The following is a 22,255-nucleotide window of genomic DNA, read 5'->3' as shown; positions in this document are numbered from 1 at the left end:
ATTGAATAAATGAATAGTAAGTAACATATCAGCGAATACATTTAAAGAAGAATAAAAATACATACACTGACCAATCCTGCTACACCTAAAAATAAAGAAATATTTTTATCTGTCAATTAAAATGAAGCTAAAAATTACACATAATGTCATTAGAGGAAATCTGAGTTTTCATATTGCAAATCCACAAATGGATAGAAGTCTATATATTAATATTAACTTACTTAGGAGTAATAAATTCTAAGTGATGTTTTACAGATAAGGAAATTGGATATTTGCCCAAGGTTACAATATTATATACGGCAGTGGGAATTTAAGCATAGGCTCACTACTGCTAAGTCTCTTTCCTTAATTGCTTTATTTCTTGACCTCCAATACCATTCTTATTAGTTTTATTACCTGGGAAATATATCAGAGAAGAGAAGTCTCTTCCTCCTTCAGTTTCTGAGAGACATATGACAGCACTTAAAACAGCACTGGCAGAGTACCCACTAAATTTATTTCAATTATCAGTCATTACTATTTCAACACACTTACAAAGCCTTGAAATCCTAACATCTGTAGTTATTTCTCAAGTCATATGAGTGAAAATTCATTCTTATAGGGAAAATTTAAGTTGAAAATAAAGAAAAGCTAAAATCTAGTTCACATTATCTATAATGTCTCATGGTACATAAATGTATTTATCCAAGTAATAAAAGGGCAGAATTTATTTTTGGGGAAAAGACAAAAAATGTTAAATTTCTTTGATGAGAGAACACATTCTGCATATTTAGTAACAATAACATTTTATAATTCAGCAAAAATAATGGAAAATTATTAAAAGATATTGAAAGATTTTAAGAATCTTAAAGGTAAACAAACATAAACACATGAAATACAATTTCAGTAGTATTCAAATAAAGAGATAAATGGGAAACAACTTTTTGAGATCAAATTGATTATAATAGAGGAATGATAAATGCTTGTGGCATTTGCGTTTGAGAGACAAGTCTCTTCTCAAATATCCAAACTGAGTGTAATTGCTGTATAGATTTTTGTAGTACAACTTGATATGTACAATGAAGGATTGGAAGAGAATCATATACTTTGATCAGGAATATTGTTTTGAGGAATTTTTTCACTCTACCTGTCTATAAAATATAGACAGGAATATTGGCTATAACTTTCAGTGGAATGGAGCAAAATTATGAAAAAAACATCAAGAGAAAGGTACTTAGCGAGATGGTGCAAGTCTCCGAAATAATTTAAAATAACAATGCGGAAAATCCTAACAAAATGAGAAAAACTTAATAATGAGATTGTAAAACAGCATACCACTTAAAGGTAATTACATATACTCACACGATGCAATTACATGTCTGGAAATATTAAGTTTTGGCATTGTGGGATTGATGGTTATCATTCTGCTTATGGCTTTGTCTTTCTCTGTGTAAATGTATTATAATGATCATTTGCAGTTCTCCAGTTATATTATGACTGAAGAATTTGGGGCTTTGCTTTGCATTTGATAAAATTTGAGGAGATAGAATGGAAGAGTGCTAATTGATTAGATTTTTGGTCACATTCAAGTTTTTTTTTTTTCCGGAGCTGGGGACCGAACCCAGGGCCTTGTGCTTGCTAGGCAAGCGCTCTACCACTGAGCTAAATCCCTAAACCTCACATTCAAGTTTTAAATCCAGTACTCTTGCTTGATAATTTAATTTTCATGCTTAGCATATAGAATGCACATTTTTAGCTCTCTAATGTATGACAGGGTATACGGATATGGACTCTGTGAATAATTTACAAAGCTGAATATTTTAAATGTGTCACATTTCTGGGCTTAGGAGAGTCTAGAGAATGACTCTTTTCAGCTCTCTCATTAGGATGGAATTCTCCTTAGATACTTACTCTTTCATCTCATCCTCTCTGTAATGGAGGGTGAAGTCCTTTAACACTGTTTCTTCTCAGACTGTGTTGCTCCTCTAATAAGAAAAAGAGTAATAATGAGGAAAAACATTAGACTTCTTCCTACATAGCAATGATGTACAATCAGAGAATGAAATTAGAAAAACTACCCCATTCAAACACACTCCAAATAATAAATATTTTGGAACACACATAAACCAAACAAAGAACAACCTCTATTCAAGAACATTGGAAAGATAAGTCAAATAAAATAATTAGCAATCAAAAGACCTTGTATACCCTTCATTTGGCAGGGTTTATATTACAAAAATCTGATCCTACCAAAATTAATTAATCTACAGAGTTAGTGCAATACTTTTTGAAAATTATTTTATATTATGAAACTTTATTGTAAGTGTTTTGTAGGTCCAAAAATTTTCTAGCAGACTTGATACTGCCTTTTAAAAAAGAGTTATATAATCTGGAATTGGGTATAATTTGACCTTTTCTTTCCTATTTTTATTCACATTCATGCCTTTCTTTTGACAAATTATATAACTAAGGTTTTGGATAGTATATCAAATAAAAGAGGGAAAATGAACATTCTTATTTCATTTGTGATTTTAGAGGAATTGCTCTGAGTTTGTTTACATTTAATATAAAGTTAGCTACACAGGATTTTTTTTATATAGACTATTATTTTTAGTTATCTTCATTTATTTACAGCCGTTTACAGAACTTTTATCATATAGGCATGTTGGAACTTTGTCGAAATACCCCTTCAGCATCAATCCAAATGATTATGTGGTTTCTGTTCTTAAGGGTGTATATGTGGTGTGTTACATTTATTGATGCACATGTTTTGCAAAAATGTTATCTTTCATGGATGAAGTTCATTTGGCCATAATTTAATATGTTCTTCAATTCAGTTAGCACATATTTTATACTTAATTTCTGCATCTATATTCATCAAATAACTGGTCTTAGCTTAAAAAATGAGTAAAAGACAAGGAAATATAAAAACAAATACATCAAGGTTATCAATAGGACAATTACAATCAAATATCAAAAAAAAAAAAGAAATAATTTAAAAGCTGGTTCCAGGAAGCTTTCAGGATTGTTTTCTCAAAGCAAAAACCAAGGTAGCAATGTTACAAACATGAAGAAGTGGTCAGGATCTGATTCAGTAGATGTTCTTTTTGTGGATCAAGTAAGACAGAGATGTCTGGAATTGGTGGTGTGCAAGCACAAATTCCAAAAATAGTTATGTAAAGGAAAACGAGCTCATATATGCAAGGTCATGCTATGGAATAAAAATATTATTTAAACTTAAATTTGAACTTCAAAATTTGACATTCACCTCTCTTAAGGCTTTAAGACAACTTTGTGTGTGCATATTTGTTTCTGTGTGACACTCAAACACTTCTTTTCCCCAATACAACAGTTTCTGCAAACCCGTTGGTTTCATTTTTATCATTGATATACTGTGGTTTTCCCTAAGACTGTTTTGGGAGACAACTCCAACCTTGGCATCATCTTCATGTAACAAATACACATATGCAATAGCGTTCACATTGCCCCTTAGGAGCCTAATGCTTAAAACAATCAGTTTTTGTTAGAGTCAGTTTGATAAATATTTCATTTACTGTTATATTAAATTGCACAAGACCACAGTTTATTAGTTTCATTTATTTCCTTATTCATGTCCCTTTATTTGTTTGGTTTGACTTAAATTTATTTATTTGTTAATCTCAAATCCTTTAAACCAGCTTTCACAGCAAATATTCAGTCATGGTTTCTACAACCAAATTATGCTATAATAATTTTAGACCTTCGTTATTTCTCTCTTTACAATATCATTCATTTACATTTGTCTGTTGCAGACAATAATATTAATAATAATATGAAATAATAACAAACTAAGTTGGGGTAATTGATTAGTTCTTGTTCAACTTGATGAATGAATAATAGAAAACATAAAAACAAAAATTTGAGGTATTTATTTTACACCAATCAAGTTAATATCCTTTGTAGCAGTTATTCCTCAATGCTTGAATGTCCACACAATAATCTTATATTGAGATACAGTTTAGTAGGTAAGCACTGTACAGTGTAAACATTTTTCTGACTACCATATATTCTCAAATATAGTGGCAGTTAGGCTTCTCCTCACTTCATCTCTCAGGCCAATGCACCTTATCAGCAAATAAAGCAACCAGGGAAACATTAATATTTTATAAACTATTAATTCTAGCCTGGTGTAATTGAAAGAAAAGTCATATTTCGTAACTTTAGCTTATAATAGAGGAATTTAAAGACTCTGCAGAACTAAGTGCTAAACTGTTTTTATTTTTTAAATGAGAATTCTCTTTCCTTCAGAAATGAAAATTATAATAGTCATTTTGAAAATATTTTCTTATATTCTTAGAGATTTACTGTGTATATTTTCAATGCTAATATTTTGTGAGAAAGTGATATAATTAATTTTACATAAAATTTCAATATGGGATATTTAAATTTTATATTAGACATTTTATATTTCATTGATATTCAAAAATGCAGATGACTTAAATGTTTTCTTTTAAATTGTTCAAAATTCTGCTCATTAGCCAAACATGAGATAGAGAAAACGTAGAGTATTGACTTACTCTTAAAGAGACCTATAAGAACAAATTCTACTTTCTAATATTTTCTAAAAGGAGATAGTCTGAATGATTTATATTTTTTACTGACTGAGAATCTCATACATTCATACTGATTGTTTTAGTGATATCCAAACTCCATTTTTCCCCTTTAGCCTCTCTCCAATCCTACCACCATTTCTTCTCACCTCATATTTTCTTTTGTTCTTTTTTCTCTAACCCCTCAGATCTCATCAGGGCTGTCTGTAAGTGTATAGCATATAGGAGCATGGGTAGTCTCTCTGGAGAAACATTCCTAGAGAAAACCTACTCTAACTCTCCCATCAGCCATCAGTTGCAATAGCCACTTAGCTGAGAATAGGCTACTCTGGTCTTGTCACTATTTCACACTAAGATTTCCTCTGACTTTATCAATGACTTAAGTTTTAATCTCACTTTATCACATATGTCATGTTAGTCAATTCAACCATGTATCTCAACTATGTTTTCTATGTCTATTCATGCAAATAATTATCCATATATTAACAACATACTTGTGTTTCATAAATGTTGATATTCATGATTATTCATTTTAAATTGGAAAGCATTATAGAGTTTTTTATTTTTATTATTTATGTGAGGAAAATATGAATAAAACCGGAGTCTTTTAGATACTCTCTCAACAATTTTGATTTCTTTTCCATTAGCCATCTGAGGAAACTCACCAATGAGCAAATTAACTTTGCTGCTCAGATGTTGCTGCCACAGATATCTGAGGGAGCTCCTTTAAAGAAACTTTCCCAGTCTTCATACAGGTAAAACAATAATGGTGGTTCATGAGGTTTTGGTCAGAGTCATCCAGTGAGAACAAGACGGCATTAAATCATGGTTTCATGAGATCTATATGACAGCAGGAAGTGTTATTCATATTCTGACATTCAGGAGAAAAAAGGTTCCTTAGAAATTAGTGACTAGGCTAGAATTAGGTAAGAATGCCATTCATAAGAACCATGATATTATGGAGTAATTAAAATTTCAGTCTTGACTGACAAGACTTGTGACCTTCTCGTTAATGTGGAATAGATTCTGATATAATCATTGAGTCCATTCTTGGCCGATCTAGTTTAGTATTTAAATGCCCTTCATGTAATTTCTTTAAAATAATGAGTCACTTGAGAGAATATAAATCCCTATTGGGGCCACTTACACTTAATTCAACTAAAGAAAGACAAAGGTTAAAGAGAAACTTTTCTGTGTGGTCACTATAAAACTCTTCCTAGGCCTCTGGGAAGGTATCAATAATTCCTTTTTATACCCATCAGGAAATTGACGGTGATACATTCTAGATAGAGAGACATTTATTCAAGCTTGAGACCCTGAAGCATGTGTAACATACTTATCCTACACAGGCCCAGCCACCTGGAGAGCCAGGGTCATTCTATTTGTGGTCATTCTAATCTCCAAGCTACAAGGGAAGTTTAAAAATGGCGTTCTAATCTGCAAGGAGAAATGTCGGATTTAATTGATGTGATAAATCTGTTAGCTTTAAAGTACAATGAACTGTGATTTTATTTTCAAAATCAGAACATATGATGTACTTATTAACTGTCATTTTTGTGGTCTTGGATATAATTTTTATTCTACTTATTATTATTATTATTATGATGATGATGATGATGATGATGGTGATGTTGTGTCTGTCTTATTTCTGTCTTATTTCTTTGTGTATAATATTATTAGGTTTCATCCATCTCTCTATGGATGACGGCTCCATTTTCAATAGCTGAGAAATATAGAGAGTATATGCCTCACTTGCCCTGTGTCCATTCAGTGGTTGATAGACAACTGGCTTGAATCCATTTTAGCTGTCCTGAACAATGCTCTACCAAGGGTGTGTAAGTTTCTCTCTGAAACATCAACTTCATTTTCTTTGGCTACACTACCATTTTGAGATATCTGTATCAGATGGTAAAGTTTAATTCTGTTTTTTGAGGAAGCTTCATACTGTATTCCATAGTTCTCCTAACGTATACGATCAATGGTGTGAAAACTTTTATCTTTATATCTTGGTCAGGCTTTGCTATTTATTTACTTTATTTTTTCTCTTTTTAATGCTAACCATTCTAGGACAGGTAAGAATAACTATGGATGTTGGATGGACCCATGAGTTCCATTTAATAAATTGTTATTGTTATTGTCATTGTTTGGTCATTGCACAGCAGGAACATGTATCAAGACATATGTCATCCCATATGTATTACAATTTCTATGTAACAATTAAACAATTAAAACTTAAAAATTATAGTAATAATTAAATTTGTTTAAATAAAAATAAAATTTTATTTATATATTGACATTTAATTTACTTATTGCTTATTTTGTGTGGCTGTGTTTTTGTACTGAATATATGTCTGTACATCACATACATGCACACAGAATGCCATGGAGGTCAGAAGAGCATATCAGACTTCTAGAAACATGAGGTAGGGATGGCTACAAGTCACCATCTAGGTTCTTGGAAGCAAATCTGGCAGTTAGTGCTCATTACTGATGAGCAATTGAGCAATTTTACAGCCCAATGTCAGCACACATGGAATCATTTTTTAAAATAATGTATGTATTTATTTATTTTTATATTCCAAATTTTATTCCCCTTGCAGTCTACCCTCCACCTGTTCCAAATCTCATACCTCCTCCTCACCTAACCCTGTCTCTGTGAGACACCCCACCAAACTTCTAAACCTCTTGGGGCCTCCAGTCTTTTGAGGGTTAGGTGCATCTTTTCTGACTGAACCAAGACCTGAGTGTCCTCTGCTTTATATGTGTTGGGGGCCTTATATCAGCTGGTGTATGCCTTCTGGTTGGTGGTCCAGTGTCTGAGAGATCTCAGGGGTTCAGATTAACTGAGACTGCTGGTCCTCATACTGGGTCACCTCCTCTGCTTCCTACAGCTTTTTCCTAATTCAATAAGAAGGGACAGAAGCTTCTGTTCATTGTTTGGATACATAGATCTATCTGCATCTGACTATTTCAGCTGCTTAATGTGTCTTTTAGACAGCAGTCATGATAGGCCCCTTTTTGTGAGCACTGTATAGTCCGAGTAATGGTGTCAGGCCTTGGAGTATCCCCTTTAGCTGAATCCCACTTTGGACCTGCTGCTGGACCTTCCTTTTCTTTTTATACTCTTCTTTCTTTCTTTCTCTCTTTCTTTCTTTCTTTCTTTCTTTCTTTCTTCTCTCTCTCTCTCTCTCTCTCTCTCTCTTTCTTTCTTTCTTTACTTTGAATCTTGAAGTAGGAAGCAAATAATTTTGTGGTTCAGGATCTCTACAGCATGAAAATCTATTAAAGGGTTGTAGAATTAGGAAGGACTAGAACTACTGCTCTAACAAAATGAGCACCAATAGGGAATGAGAGGAACAGAAAACACAAAACTCCCAGGCTATAGTCTTCCTCATTTTCTTTCTCATCTTTTCCATTTTTCCTCATTTGCAATTCACCACATCTTCTTCTGTATGCATTTTTTCATCTTCTTTACCTCTGCCCATACTTTTGTTAAGACTAGCCCCCATTATTTATTCACTTGATAACATTTTTTATCTAGTTTCCTTCTCTTGATTTTTAAAATTGTTTTTATTTCTCTACTCCAATAACTTTACTGAAGCCAGAGAAGGATAAAGGAGCTGCAGAGAGAAAAGCAAACAATTAAGCTTGAACCAGGTAAGAGTGGTCCCTGTTGCTGGACCCTGTTGGGACTTTGGTAGCAATGATGGAATATAGATTTTAGTAAGTAATAATTCAGGAATGTACCAGGGACAGCATAAGCAATGTAGAAGATTGGGTGTGGTCCAGCCATTAAGTCCTATTAAATATAAGGCTGCCAGTGTTTGTGTCTTTCATTTGAGAATCCAGAGCATTTTAGGCAGGCAACAAGGAAATTGCACAGCCGCCGTTGGGATATCAGAGTGAATTAAACTTCTACAGCAGCAGATGGCATCCAATTTGTAGACACGAACTAGCTATGAAAATTAATTGGAGATTCTTAAATATAAAACAGGCACCGTGATGTGAGATTACGAGGCAGAGGGGATTGGTTTCCTAGCAGAAGATTTGCCCAAGCCATGTGGTTCCTTCCCAAGATGTGTTGGTTTGGAAGTAGGACAAAAAGTGTATTAAACTGTTATGCATAATTCTGGCTTAAGAATGAGACACACCCAATCCAACCAGGGCCATAGGTAGCAGGCTGGTGATTATGTAAGAACTGAAACCACAAATGCTAACAGCTCCTGCTATGAAGAGAGCAATTATATAAAGAAAAATGGGCTAGACATACTCATACAAATCTCCATAGAAGGGAGAATTTAAGTATGTATAGATGAATAAATAAATTTAGGATTTCACCTCACTAGTAAAATTTAATAGTGTAAGAACAAGGCAGGGAATAGTGGAAGAGCAATATTTCAATAGATAATGGTAATTGTTTAGATTTCTTTGATTGATTTGAATTGTTTTAATTATCAAAATATGTGAGGTTATCAGTTTGGTGGTTATGATATTAAGAATCCTCTTAGAGAGAGGTTAAAATATGGCAGGCCTGAAAAGAAAGGAGGCTGCTAATTTGAATCAATCTGTACTTTTGATGATTTTGAGCTACTGCACCAAAAATATGCTATTATAGGAGAGAGGCATGTATTTGTGTTAACTGGATCCCTTCTAGAGTGATATAGATAAGATATAGCTGGGTATAAAATTAACTCAAACAAATCAGTAGCGTTCCTCTACTCAAAGGATAAACAGTCAGAGAAAGAAATTAGGGGAATGACACCCTTCACAATCATCCCCAATAATATAAAATAACTTGCTATGACTCTAACAAAGCAAGTGAAAGAGCTGTATGACAAGAACTTCAAGTGTCTGAAGAAAGAAATTGAAGAATATATCAGAAGATGGAAAGACTTCCCATGCTCATGGATTGGCATGATTAATATAGTAAAAATGGCCAATTTCCAAAAGCAATTTACAGATTCACTGCAATCCCCATCAAAATTGCAACTCAATTCTACATAGAGTTAGGAAGGGCAATTTGCAAATTCATGGGAGGAACAAAAACCAAGGGTAGGGAAAACTATCCTCAATAATAAAAGAACTTCTAGGGGAATCACCATCTCTGACCTCAACCAGTATTACAGAGCATTAGTGATAAAAACTGTATGGTGTTGGTACAGAGACAGGCAGGTAGATCAGGGGAACAGAATTGAAGACCCAGAACTGAACCTCCATACCCATGGTCACTTGATCTTTGACAAAGCAGCTAAAACTATTCAGTGAAAAAAAGACAGCAAATGGTGCTGGTTCAACTGGAGATTAGCATATAGAAGAATGCAAATTGACCCATTTTTATCATCCTATACAAAGCTTAAGTCCATGTGGATCAAGGACCTCCATATCAAACCAGATACACTCAAACTAATAGAAGAAAAAGTAGGGAAGAGTCTCAATCACATGGGCTTTGGGGAAAATTTTCTGGGCAAAACACCAATGGTTTGTGCTCATAAATCAATAATCAACAAATGAGACTTCTTAAAACTGCAAAGGTCTGTGAGGCAAAGACACTTTCATTAGGACAAAACAGCAACCAAAAGATTGGGGAAAAATCTTTACTGAACCTACATCTGAAAGAGAACTAATATCCAAAATATACAATGAACTCAAGAAGTTAGACTCCAGAGTGCCAAATAAACCTATTGAAGTTGTGGTACAGAGCTAAACAAAGAATTCTCATCTGAGAAATATCAAATGGCTGAGAAGTACCTAAATAAATGTTCAACATCCTTAGTCATCAGGGAAATGCAAATCAAAACAACCCTGAGATTCCACCTCACACCAGTCAGAATGGCTGAGATAAAAAACTCAGGTGACAACAGATGTTGGTGAGTATGCAGAGAAAGAGGAACCCTTTTCTGAGGAGGTTCCTCAGAAAATTGGACATTGTACTACCTGAAGACTCATTTATACTTCTCCTGGGTATATACCCAAAAGATGCTCCAACACACAATAAAGACAAATGCTCCACTGTGTTCATAGCACCCTTATTAATTATAACCAGCAGCTGGAAAGAACCCAAAACCCCTTCAAAAGAGGAATGGATAAAAAAAATATGATACATCTACACAATGGATTACTACTCAGCTATCAAAAACAATGAATTCATGAAATTCATAGGCAAATGGATTGATTTAGAAAATACTATTCTGAGTGAGGTAAGCCAATCTGCAGCAAACTACAGATGGTATGCAGTCACCAATAAATGGATATTAGCCCCAAAGCTCGAATTACCCAAGATACAATCCACAGAGCTTCTGAAACTCAAGAAGAAGGATGACCAAAGTGCAGATGCTTCACCTCTTCTTAAAGGGAGAAAAATATTCATATGAGGGGATATGGAAGCAAAGTTTGAAACAGAGACTGAAGGAATGACCATTCAGTGCCTGCCCCACATCGGTATACAGCCCATATATATATACAACCACCAAGCAAATCTATATTGATCAAGCCAGGAAGTGCATGCTGACAGGAGCCTGATATAGCTGTCTCCTGAGAGACACAGCCAGAGCATGTCAAATACAGAGGCTAATGCTAGAAGCAAACCATTGAACTGAGAACAGGATCCCAGTTGGATGAAAAAGAGAAAGGATTGAAAGAGTTGAAGGGGTTTGTAACCCCATAAGAACAACAATGCCAAACAACCAAAGCTCCAAGGGACTTAAACTACTACCCAAAGACTGTAACATGGAGTGACCTATGGCTTCAGTTGCATATGTTGTAGAAGATGACCAGTGGAAGGAGAAGCCCTTGGTCTTGCCAAGGCTGTACGTCCCAGTGTAGGGGAATGTTGGGTTGGGGCAGGGGCAGGAAGGGGGGTGGTCTGCAAGGGGAACACCCTTATAGAAGAAGGGAAGCGGGATAGGATATGGGATTATGTCTGGAAAACCTGAAAAAGGAGTAACATTTGAAATACAAATAAAAAATCCAATACAAAAAAAGAAATATTAATTAATGATAAAGTGAGTTTTACTTCAGTAACACAGAAGCATGCCTAAAATATTTAAATTTTATAACAGAGTTTCAAAACATACATGCACAGAAAATTGTATGCCTATATTTCAGGAACATATGTATATAAAATGCATGTTTATGCCTTGACATCTAGTGAAAAAGAGGTCATCAGTTTTAAAGAGAGTCGATGTAAAATATGGGAGGGTTTGGATGAACGAAAGAAAATGGAGAAAAGCAATTAACTTATAATTTCAAAAAAGAACAGGAAACAATATATAATTAATAATTATTTGCCATAAATTTGACATTTATAGCTCTTTTGATGAGAGTCAAATTAAAAGCAGAAAACAAATGTTGGCAAAATGAAAATGAGAGGCAGATCGAGCAGCTATCTGCTCCCAGACCCGGTGAGAGAGAGACCCAACCGCCTGGTCAGGTGGGCACTCCTGAGGCTGCAGAGCAGAAGAGACCACCAACACTGCTCACCCCTGCCCACATCCTTGGTCCAAGAGGAAACTGTATAAGGCCTCTGGGCTCCCGTGGGGGAGGGCCCAGGAGCTGCAGGACACCTGCCTGAGACACCGCTGGAACCTGAAAGAAACAGACCGGATAAACAGTTCTCTGCACCCAAATCCCGTGGGAGGGAGAGCTGAACCTTCAGAGAGGCAGACAAGCCTGGGAAACCAGAAGAGACTGCTCCCTGCACACACATCTCGAACGGCAGAGGAAAAAGCCAAAGACCATCTGGAACCCTGATGCACTGAAGCTCCCGGAAGGGGCGGCACAGGTCTTCCTGGTTGCTGCCGCTGCAGAGAGCCCCTGGGCAGCACCCCACGAGCGAACTTGAGCCTCAGGACCACAGGTTAGACCAAATATTCTGCTGCAAGAAAGCTGCCTGGTGAACTCAAGACACAGGCCCACAGGAACAGCTGAAGACCTGTAGAGAGGAAAAACTACACGCCCGAAAGCAGAACACTCTGTCCCCATAACTGACTGAAAGAGAGGAAAACAGGTCTACAGCACTCCTGACACACAGGCTTATAGGACAGTCTAGCCACTGTCAGAAATAGCAGAACAAAGTAACACTAGAGATAATCTGATGGCGAGAGGCAAGCGCAGGAACCCAAGCAACAGAAACCAAGACTACATGCCATCATCGGAGCCCAATTCTCCCATCAAAACAAACATGGAATATCCAAACACACCAGAAAAGCAAGATCTAGTTTCAAAATCATATTTGATCATGATGCTGGAGGACTTCGAGAAAGACATGAACACACTTAGGGAAACACAGGAAAACATTAATAAACAAGTAGAAGCCTACTGAGAGGAATAGCAAAAATCCCTGAAAGAATTCCAGGAAAACACAATCAAACAGTTGAAGGAATTAAAAATGGAAATAGAAGCAATCAAGAAAGAACACATGGAAACAAACCTGGATATAGAAAACCAAAAGAAGAGACAAGGAGCTGTAGATACAAGCTTCACCAACAGAATACAAGAGATGGAAGAGAGAATCTCAGGAGCAGAAGATTCCATAGAAATCATTGACTAAACTGTCAAAGATAATGTAAAGCGGAAAAAGCTACTGGTCCAAAACATACAGGAAATCCAGGACTCAATGAGAAGATCAAACCTAAGGATAATAGGTATAGAAGAGAGTGAAGACTCCCAGCTCAAAGGACCAGTAAATATCTTCAACAAAATCATAGAAGAAAACTTCCCTAACCTAAAAAAAGAGATACCCATAGACATACAAGAAGCCTACAGAACTCCAAATAGATTGGACCAGAAAAGAAACACCTCCCGTCACATAATTGTCAAAACACCAAACGCACAAAATAAAGAAAGAATATTAAAAGCAGTAAGGGAAAAAGGTCAAGTAACATATAAAGGGAGACCTATCAGAATCACACCAGACTTCTCGCCAGAAACTATGAAGGCCAGAAGATCCTGGACTGATGTCATACAGACCCTAAGAGAACACAAATGCCAGCCCAGGTTACTGTATCCAGCAAAACTCTCAATTAACATTGATGGAGAAACCAAGATATTCCATGACAAAACCAAATTTACACAATATCTTTCTACAAATCCAGCACTACAAAGGATAATAAATGGTAAAGCCCAACATAAGGAGGCAAGCTATACCCTAGAAGAAGCAAGAAACTAATCGTCTTGGCAACAAAACAAAGAGAATGAAAGCACACAAACATAACCTCACATCCAAATATGAATATAAAGGGAAACAATAATCACTATTCCTTAATATCTCTCAATATCAATGGCCTCAACTCCCCAATAAAAAGACATAGATTAACAAACTGGACACGCAACGAGGACCCTGCATTCTGCTGCCTACAGGAAACACACCTCAGAGACAAAGACAGACACTACCTCAGAGTGAAAGGCTGGAAAACAACTTTCCAAGCAAATGGTCAGAAGAAGCAAGCTGGAGTAGCCATTCTAATATCAAATAAAATCAATTTCCAACTAAAAGTCATCAAAAAAGATAAGGAAGGACACTTCATATTCATCAAAGGAAAAATCCTCCAAGATGAACTCTCAATCCTAAATATCTATGCCCCAAATACAAGGGCACATACATACGTAAAAGGAACCTTACTAAAGCTCAAAACACAAGTTGCACCTCACACAATAATAGTGGGAGATTTCAACACCCCACTCTCATCAATGGACAGATCATGGAAACAGAAATTAAACAGTGATGTCGACAGACTAAGAGAAGTCATGAGCCAAATGGACTTAACGGATATTTATAGAACATTCTATCCTAAAGCAAAAGGATATACCTTCTTCTCAGCTCCTCATGGTACTTTCTCCAAAATTGACCATATAATTGGTCAAAAAACGGGCCTCAACAGGTACAGAAAGATAGAAATAATTCCATGCGTGCTATCGGACCACCACGGCCTAAAACTGGTCTTCAATAACAATAAGGGAAGAATGCCCACATATACGTGGAAATTGAACAATGCTCTACTCAATGATAACCTGGTCAAGGAAGAAATAAAGAAAGAAATTAAAAACTTTTTAGAATTTAATGAAAATGAAGATACAACATACTCAAACTTATGGGACACAATGAAAGCTGTGCTAAGAGGAAAACTCATAGCGCTGAGTGCCTGCAGAAAGAAACAGGAAAGAGCATATGTCAGCAGCTTGACAGCACACCTAAAAGCTCTAGAACAAAAAGAAGCAAATACACCCAGGAGGAGTAGAAGGCAGGAAATAATCAAACTCAGAGCTGAAATCAACCAAGTAGAAACAAAAAGGACCATAGAAAGAATCAACAGAACCAAAAGTTGGTTCTTTGAGAAAATCAACAAGATAGATAAACCCTTAGCCAGACTAACGAGAGGTCACAGAGAGTGCGTCCAAATTAACAAAATCAGAAATGAAAAGGGAGACATAACTACAGATTCAGAGGAAATTCAAAAAATCATCAGATCTTACTATAAAAACCTATATTCAACAAAATTTGAAAATCTTCAGGAAATGGACAATTTCCTAGACAGATACCAGGTATCGAAGTTAAATCAGGAACAGATAAACCAGTTAAACAACCCCATAACTCCTAAGGAAATAGAAGCAGTCATTAAAGTTCTCCCAAACAAAAAGAGTCCAGGTCCAGACGGGTTTAGTGCAGAATTCTATCAAACCTTCATAGAAGACCTCATACCAATATTATCCAAACTATTCCACAAAATTGAAACAGATGGAGCCCTACCGAATTCCTTCTACGAAGCCACAATTACTCTTATACCTAAACCACACAAAGACACAACAAAGAAAGAGAACTTCAGACCAATTTCCCTTATGAATATCGACGCAAAAATACTCAATAAAATTCTGGCAAACCGAATTCAAGAGCACATCAAAACAATCATCCACCATGATCAAGTAGGCTTCATCCCAGGCATGCAGGGATGGTTTAATCTACGGAAAACCATCAACGTGATCCATTATATAAACAAACTGAAAGGACAGAACCACATGATCATTTCATTAGATGCTGAGAAAGCATTTGACAAAATTCAACACCCCTTCATGATAAAAGTCCTGGAAAGAATAGGAATTCAAGGCCCATACCTAAACATAGTAAAAGCCATATACAGCAAACCAGTTGCTAACATTAAACTAAGTGGAGAGAAACTTGAAGCAATCCCACTAAAATCAGGGACTAGACAAGGCTGCCCACTCTCTCCCTACTTATTCAATATAGTTCTTGAAGTTCTAGACAGAGCAATCAGACAACAAAAGGAGATCAAAGGGATACAGATCGGAAAAGAAGAGGTCAAAATATCACTATTTGCAGATGACATGATAGTATATTTAAGTGATCCCAAAAGTTCCACCAGAGAACTACTAAAGCTGATAAACAACTTCAGCAAAGTGGCTGGGTATAAAATTAACTCAAATAAATCAGTTGCCTTCCTCTATACAAAAGAGAAACAAGCCTAGAAAGAAATTAGGGAAACGACACCATTCATAATAGACCCAAATAATATAAAGTATCTCGGTGTGACTTTAACCAAACAAGTAAAAGATCTGTACAATAAGAACTTCAAGACACTGAGGAAAGAAATTGAAGAAGACCTCAGAAGATGGAAAGATCTCCCATGCTCATGGATTGGCAGGATTAATATAGTAAAAATGGCCATTTTACCAAAAGCAATCTACAGATTCAATGCAATCCCCATCAAAATACCAATCCAATTCTTCAAAGAGTTAGACAGAACAATTTGCAAATTCATCTGGAATAACAAAAAACCCAGGATAGCTAAAGCTATCCTCCACAATAAAAGGACTTCAGGGGGAATCACTATCCCTGAACTCAAGCAGTATTACAGAGCAATAGTGATAAAAACTGCATGGTATTGGTACAGAGACAGACAGATAGACCAATGGAATAGAATTGAAGACCCAGAAATGAACCCACACACCTATGGTCACTTGATTTTTGACAAAGGAGCCAAAACCATCCAATGGAAAAAAGATAGCATTTTCAGCAAATGGTGCTGGTTCAACTGGAGGGCAACATGTAGAAGAATGCAGATCGATCCATGCTTATCACCCTGTACAAAGCTTAAGTCCAAGTGGATCAAGGACCTCCACATCAAACCAGACACACTCAAACTAATAGAAGAAAAACTAGGGAAGCATCTGGAACACATGGGCACTGGAAAAAATTTCCTGAACAAAACACCAATGGCTTATGCTCTAAGATCAAGAATCGACAAATGGGATCTCATAAAACTGCAAAGCTTCTGTAAGGCAAAGGACACTGTGGTTAGGACAAAACGGCAACCAACAGATTGGGAAAAGATCTTTACCAATCCTACAACAGATAGAGGCCTTATATCCAAAATATACAAAGAACTCAAGAAGTTAGACCGCAGGGAAACAAATAACCCTATTAAAAAATGGGGTTCAGAGCTGAACAAAGAATTCACAGCTGAGGAATGCCGAATGGCTGAGAAACACCTAAAGAAATGTTCAACATCTTTAGTCATAAGGGAAATGCAAATCAAAACAACCCTGAGATTTCACCTCACACCAGTGAGAATGGCTAAGATCAAAAACTCAGGTGACAGCAGATGCTGGCGAGGATGTGGAGAAAGAGCAACACTCCTCCATTGTTGGTGGGATTGCAGACTGGTAAAACCATTCTGGAAATCAGTCTGGAGGTTCCTCAGAAAATTGGACATTGAACTGCCTGAGGATCCAGCTATACCTCTCTTGGGCATATACCCAAAAGATGCCTCAACATATAAAAGAGACACGTGCTCCACTGTGTTCATCGCAGCCTTATTTATAATAGCCAGAAAATGGAAAGAACCCAGATGCCCTTCAACAGAGGAATGGATACAGAAAATGTGGTACATCTACCCAATTGAATATTACTCAGCTATCAAAAACAACGAGTTTATGAAATTCGTAGGCAAATGGTTGGAACTGGAAAATATCATCCTGAGTGAGCTAACCCAATCACAGAAAGACATACATGGTATGCACTCATTGATAAGTGGCTATTAGCCCAAGTGCTTGAATTACCCTAGATCCCTAGAACAAACGAAACTCAAGACGGATGATCAAAATGTGAATGCTTCACTCCTTCTTTAAATGAGGAAAAAGAATACCCTTGGCAGGGAAGGGAGAGGCAAAGATTAAAACAGAGACTGAAGGAACACCCATTCAGAGCCTGCCCCACATGTGGCCCATACATATACAGCCACCCTATTAGACAAGATGGATGAAGCAAAGAAGTGCAGACCGACAGGAGCCGGATGTAGATCGCTCCTGAGAGACACAGCCAGAATACAGCAAATACAGAGGCGAATGCCAGCAGCAAACCACTGAACTGATAATAGGTCCCCTATTGAAGGAATCAGAGAAAGAACTGGAACAGCTTGGAGTTGTACCGCAAAAGTACAACAATGCCAAGCAACCAGAGCTTCCAGGGACTAAGCCACTACCTAAATACTATACATGGACTGACCCTGGACTCTGACCTCATAGGTAGCAATGAATATCCTAGTAAGAGCACCAGTGGAAGGGGAAGCCCTGGGTCCTGCTAAGACTGAACCCCCAGTGAACTAGTCTATGGGGGGAGGGCGGCAATGAGGGGAGGGTTGGGAGGGGAACACCCATAAGGAAGGGGAGGGGGGAGGGGGATGTTTGCCCGGAAACCGGGAAAGGGAATAACACTCGAAATGTATATAAGAAATACTCAAGTTAATAAAAAAAAAAAAGAAAATGAGAGGCAGATCTACAATAACAGTAGCACAATTTGATCCATAATCTTCAGTAAATACTGATCAGAGTAGATAAGCTATGCAAAACATTTTAGACTAAAATTATATTATTACTTAAGACCCATAGCTTTTCTTTATATTCCCAGTCTTTGTGAGGCTGAAACAGAAAGATTACAAGTTTAAATATGACCTGAGCTACCTTGTAAGACCCTGACATTAAAATCTAAAACCAAATGAAATAAAAATACAAACCATATACTATTACATAGCTCGAAAATATAGCATTCTTTGTGATTTATAGGTTGACTATTCTTTTCAAATTTATGTGGAACTTTCATTCGATTGAATATTGTGTCATAAAATACATATCAATGCTACAATCTGCACACCTTGCTTAAAATGCAGAACCTTGTAATTAACTCTCCCTCTCTCTCTCTCTCTATGTATATATATATATATATATACATATATATATATATATATATACGTGTATATATATATCCACATAGAAGGTAAGGAAAAAGAGTCACTTTGATATACTTGTCTGTACAATATTGGGTTTAACTGGATGATTTGTCAGCCTCTTAGAACTAGCAGCAAACTACATCAATTAATTATGTAGACAACACACTCTGTAGTACTTCTTTAATAATCTTAAGTATCTGAAAGTATTGGTCACATTAGATCTTTCTATGGAAAGAATTTTTATTATAATAAAAATATTTTGAAGACAAATTGATAAGGTATGTTAATAAATATGTGTGTTATATGCTCCCTGTAATATTCCTAATTTTTGAACACTGTAAGCACTTAATGATAACAGTATTAATACGTAGCATCCTAAAACAAAACCAGAATCAAGTTTCTCATACAAAATTTATTTAAAAATAATTTTATTAGAGAACATAATTTTAGTTTTACATATAATACTACAATGAAAATCTTGAGTCATTCTGTTTTTTGCCAATCTTCAATGTCCCTCTCTATACAGCTTATTTCTCAAAAGATGGGCTTCCTGTTAAAGTCACACAGATACCAGATACTCTGGCATCCAGCTGGGTTTCCCAGTACAGGACTGAGCAAGAGATACCAGGGAGGTTATGGTACTTTCATCCCAGGATTTTTCTCATGTGGTCTTATTGGTTAAATGATTCCTTTTCCCCCCATTTATTGGCTATTTTTTACTTACATTTCAAAAGTTATTCCCTTTTTCCGGCTTCCAAGACATAAGCCCCCTATCCCATCCCCTTCCCCTTCTTCTATAAGGGTGTTCCCCTCCCCATCCACCCCTCTCCCCCCACGACCTTCCCCTACACTGGAGGTCCAACCTTGTCAGGACCAAGGACTTCTCCTTCCACTGGTGCCCAACAAGGCCATCCTCTGCAACACATGCAGCTGGAGCCATAGGCCTTTATTTCAATCAAAACTATCAATCCACTAATCAATTCTATTCCGAGTCCCATTCTCATTGGATTCTAAAACACTGTAGCTATTCTTATTTCTAGGTATCTTAGTGATAATGGCCTCTGCAATTAATAATGTTTAAGTATTTCTCACTTTCCTGGCTCTCAAGTGCCAGATAAAATTTTGTTATTTCAAAATTTTAATCTAAAATTTATGGAATAAGCTTTTCTAATGCCTAGTTCAATAAAATCATATACTTGCCACTTAACATTACTTTCTGCATGTGTTTGCTTATATCTTTTTTATAAATATAATCACCCAGTCTAAAAGTAGCACATAGTAAAGAATATCACCATACATATGTGAACATTTAAGTAGCTTATGTTTATTGTTACTGTGGAAATAATTTCAATATCAGCAATGACAATAATTTTTCGTAGCTCAGTGGCTTGTTTTGGCTAGGACTAAACCTTATTATGTGGGATGTTTCCTATTGTACAATTTTCTGGGAGAAATAATTTCTGGTAAGTACTTTCTCTATGGCACCTTTCATTTCATTGTTTCTCAGAGTGTAGATAAGAGGATTGAGGAATGGGGTTCCCAGTGTGTATACCAGGGAGATGAATTGATCTTGTTTGGGATGGAAACTAGACTTGGGGCGCAGGTACATGAAGGCACAACAGCCATACTGCAACAACACCACAGTGAGGTGGGAGGAACAGGTGTTAAAGGCCCTGTGACGGCCAGTTGCTGAGTGGAGTTTGAGCACAGCAGCTCCTATCAAGGCATAGGTGGTGGCAATGAAAAAGAAAGGCACAACTATGGCTAGGGCAGCAGCCACTAGCACAGAAAGCTCATAGATATGACTCGTGGCACACACAAGTTGCATCACTGGTGGCACATCACAAAAAAAATGTTCTATTCCTCTGTCCTGACAGAATGGTAGACAAAAGATGAAGATCACAAGCTGTAAGGACAAGACCATGCCAATGATCACAGAAGCCACAACCAAGCGAACACAAAGAGTTACAGTCATGAAAAGAGGGTACTGCAAGGGATGACAGATGGCAACATATCTGTCATAGGCCATGGAAGCTAAGAGGAAGCAATCAGCACTGCCAAGTCCAATGAAAAGGACCATCTGGGTGGCACAGCTCAGCAGAGTAATGGTCTTCTCTGACTGCAGGGTGTTTGTCAGGATGTGAGGTACCACCACTGCAGTGTAACATAGTTCTATACCTGATAAGCTTCCCAAGAAATAGTACATGGGTGCATGTAGACGGGTTTCTGTCTGGATGGATACCACAATGAGAATATTCCCAGAGATGATCAATGCATAAGCCAGGCTTACTCCAAGGAAGCAGAGCATACGTAGTTCTAGGTGATTAGGATAGGCAAGGAACACAAATTCCATCAGTACTGAGTGGTTCTCCCAAGTCATTGAATCTACAAATATTCTCTTTACATCAGAAAAAGTTCTGTTAGATTGGTGATATATTAATTTATTATAGTCAATGATTATAATTCATTAACAAAATATGGATATGCAAAAGAAACAGAGTGTATCTTTTAGACTTTTTATTTTTATTAAATTTTTCACATGTAAATCTACATGTTAATTTATACTTGCACTTTGATAATAAAAGACTAATAATCAAAAGCATCAGAGGAAATGGATGAATACAGAAAGGTGTTTTCAGAAGGCATTCAATAACAATTAAATTCTTCCAATAAACTTAATTCTAAGCATCAAGGAATTCCTCAGTCCAAAACCATATGAGAATGTTAAGGAAGAATTCTATTCCTTTATCCATTCATACACTTAATGTTATTATATTTCATATATATAAAATTGTGTGTGTGTGTGTGTGTGTGTGTGTGTGTGTCTTCTAGGGCATACAATCCTTCACATATGGCAACAACCCTTTTGTATTTTTCCTTATGTTTCATCCTTACACATTAAAAACATAAACAAAACTACTAGAAACCCAAGAAAACTCTCTCTGAGTTTGTATAATACTGTAGAAGATGAATCCAGGCCTTTGCCCATACCTCTCTTCATTTCCCCAGAGAAATGTGAACTCTAAAGGAAGAATTACTTTCCTCAAAAAGCATAGCGGAACAAAATAAATTTACATCACCCTAAAGTTTCTTTAAACATGTATGACTCATAAAAAATACACATTCTACTTCTTTTTAGATATCAACCAGTGTCTAGGAACAGCAAAAGTGGTGTCCTGTAGTTTTAATTTAAATTAACACATTTTAATACTGACCATTAGTCAATATAAACCTCTAAAAAGAAATCTGTTTCCAACTACCTCTCATCATCACAAATATTATTTACATAATTTCATGTCAATATTACATGTATCTTGGGCAAAGACGGATTTCTGTTATTTTTAGAGCTAATGAGTGGTCTCTGCTTCATTTACTTTCTCTTCTTCTAAATTTTAAAAATAATTTAAAGAATATCTCATGATATTTAGCACTTCACCTATTTCACTTCAG

The 22,255-nt window shown here is 36.3% G+C and overlaps 1 protein-coding gene across 1 annotated transcript; it reads right to left on the bottom strand.

The window, feature by feature from the left end:
* Positions 1-20,234: 20,234 nt before the first annotated feature.
* On the bottom strand, positions 20,235-21,185 carry Or10w3 (olfactory receptor family 10 subfamily W member 3). The gene has a single exon (NM_001001275.1). It carries the CDS (start codon positions 21,183-21,185, stop codon positions 20,235-20,237), a length of 951 nt encoding a protein of 316 aa, NP_001001275.1.
* Positions 21,186-22,255: the final 1,070 nt, after the last annotated feature.

The sequence above is a fragment of the Rattus norvegicus genome, chromosome 1 (assembly GCF_036323735.1).
Source record: "Rattus norvegicus strain BN/NHsdMcwi chromosome 1, GRCr8, whole genome shotgun sequence".
NCBI classification, from domain to species: Eukaryota; Metazoa; Chordata; class Mammalia; order Rodentia; family Muridae; genus Rattus; species Rattus norvegicus.
Note: the sequence above shows the minus strand (reverse complement) of the source record. Positions and strands in the feature narration are given on the sequence as shown.

Bases quoted from the DNA above. Each gene is read 5' to 3' on its own strand.
- Or10w3 (NM_001001275.1), bottom strand. From the start codon at position 21,185: ATGACTTGGGAGAACCACTCAGTACTGATGGAATTTGTGTTCCTTGCC.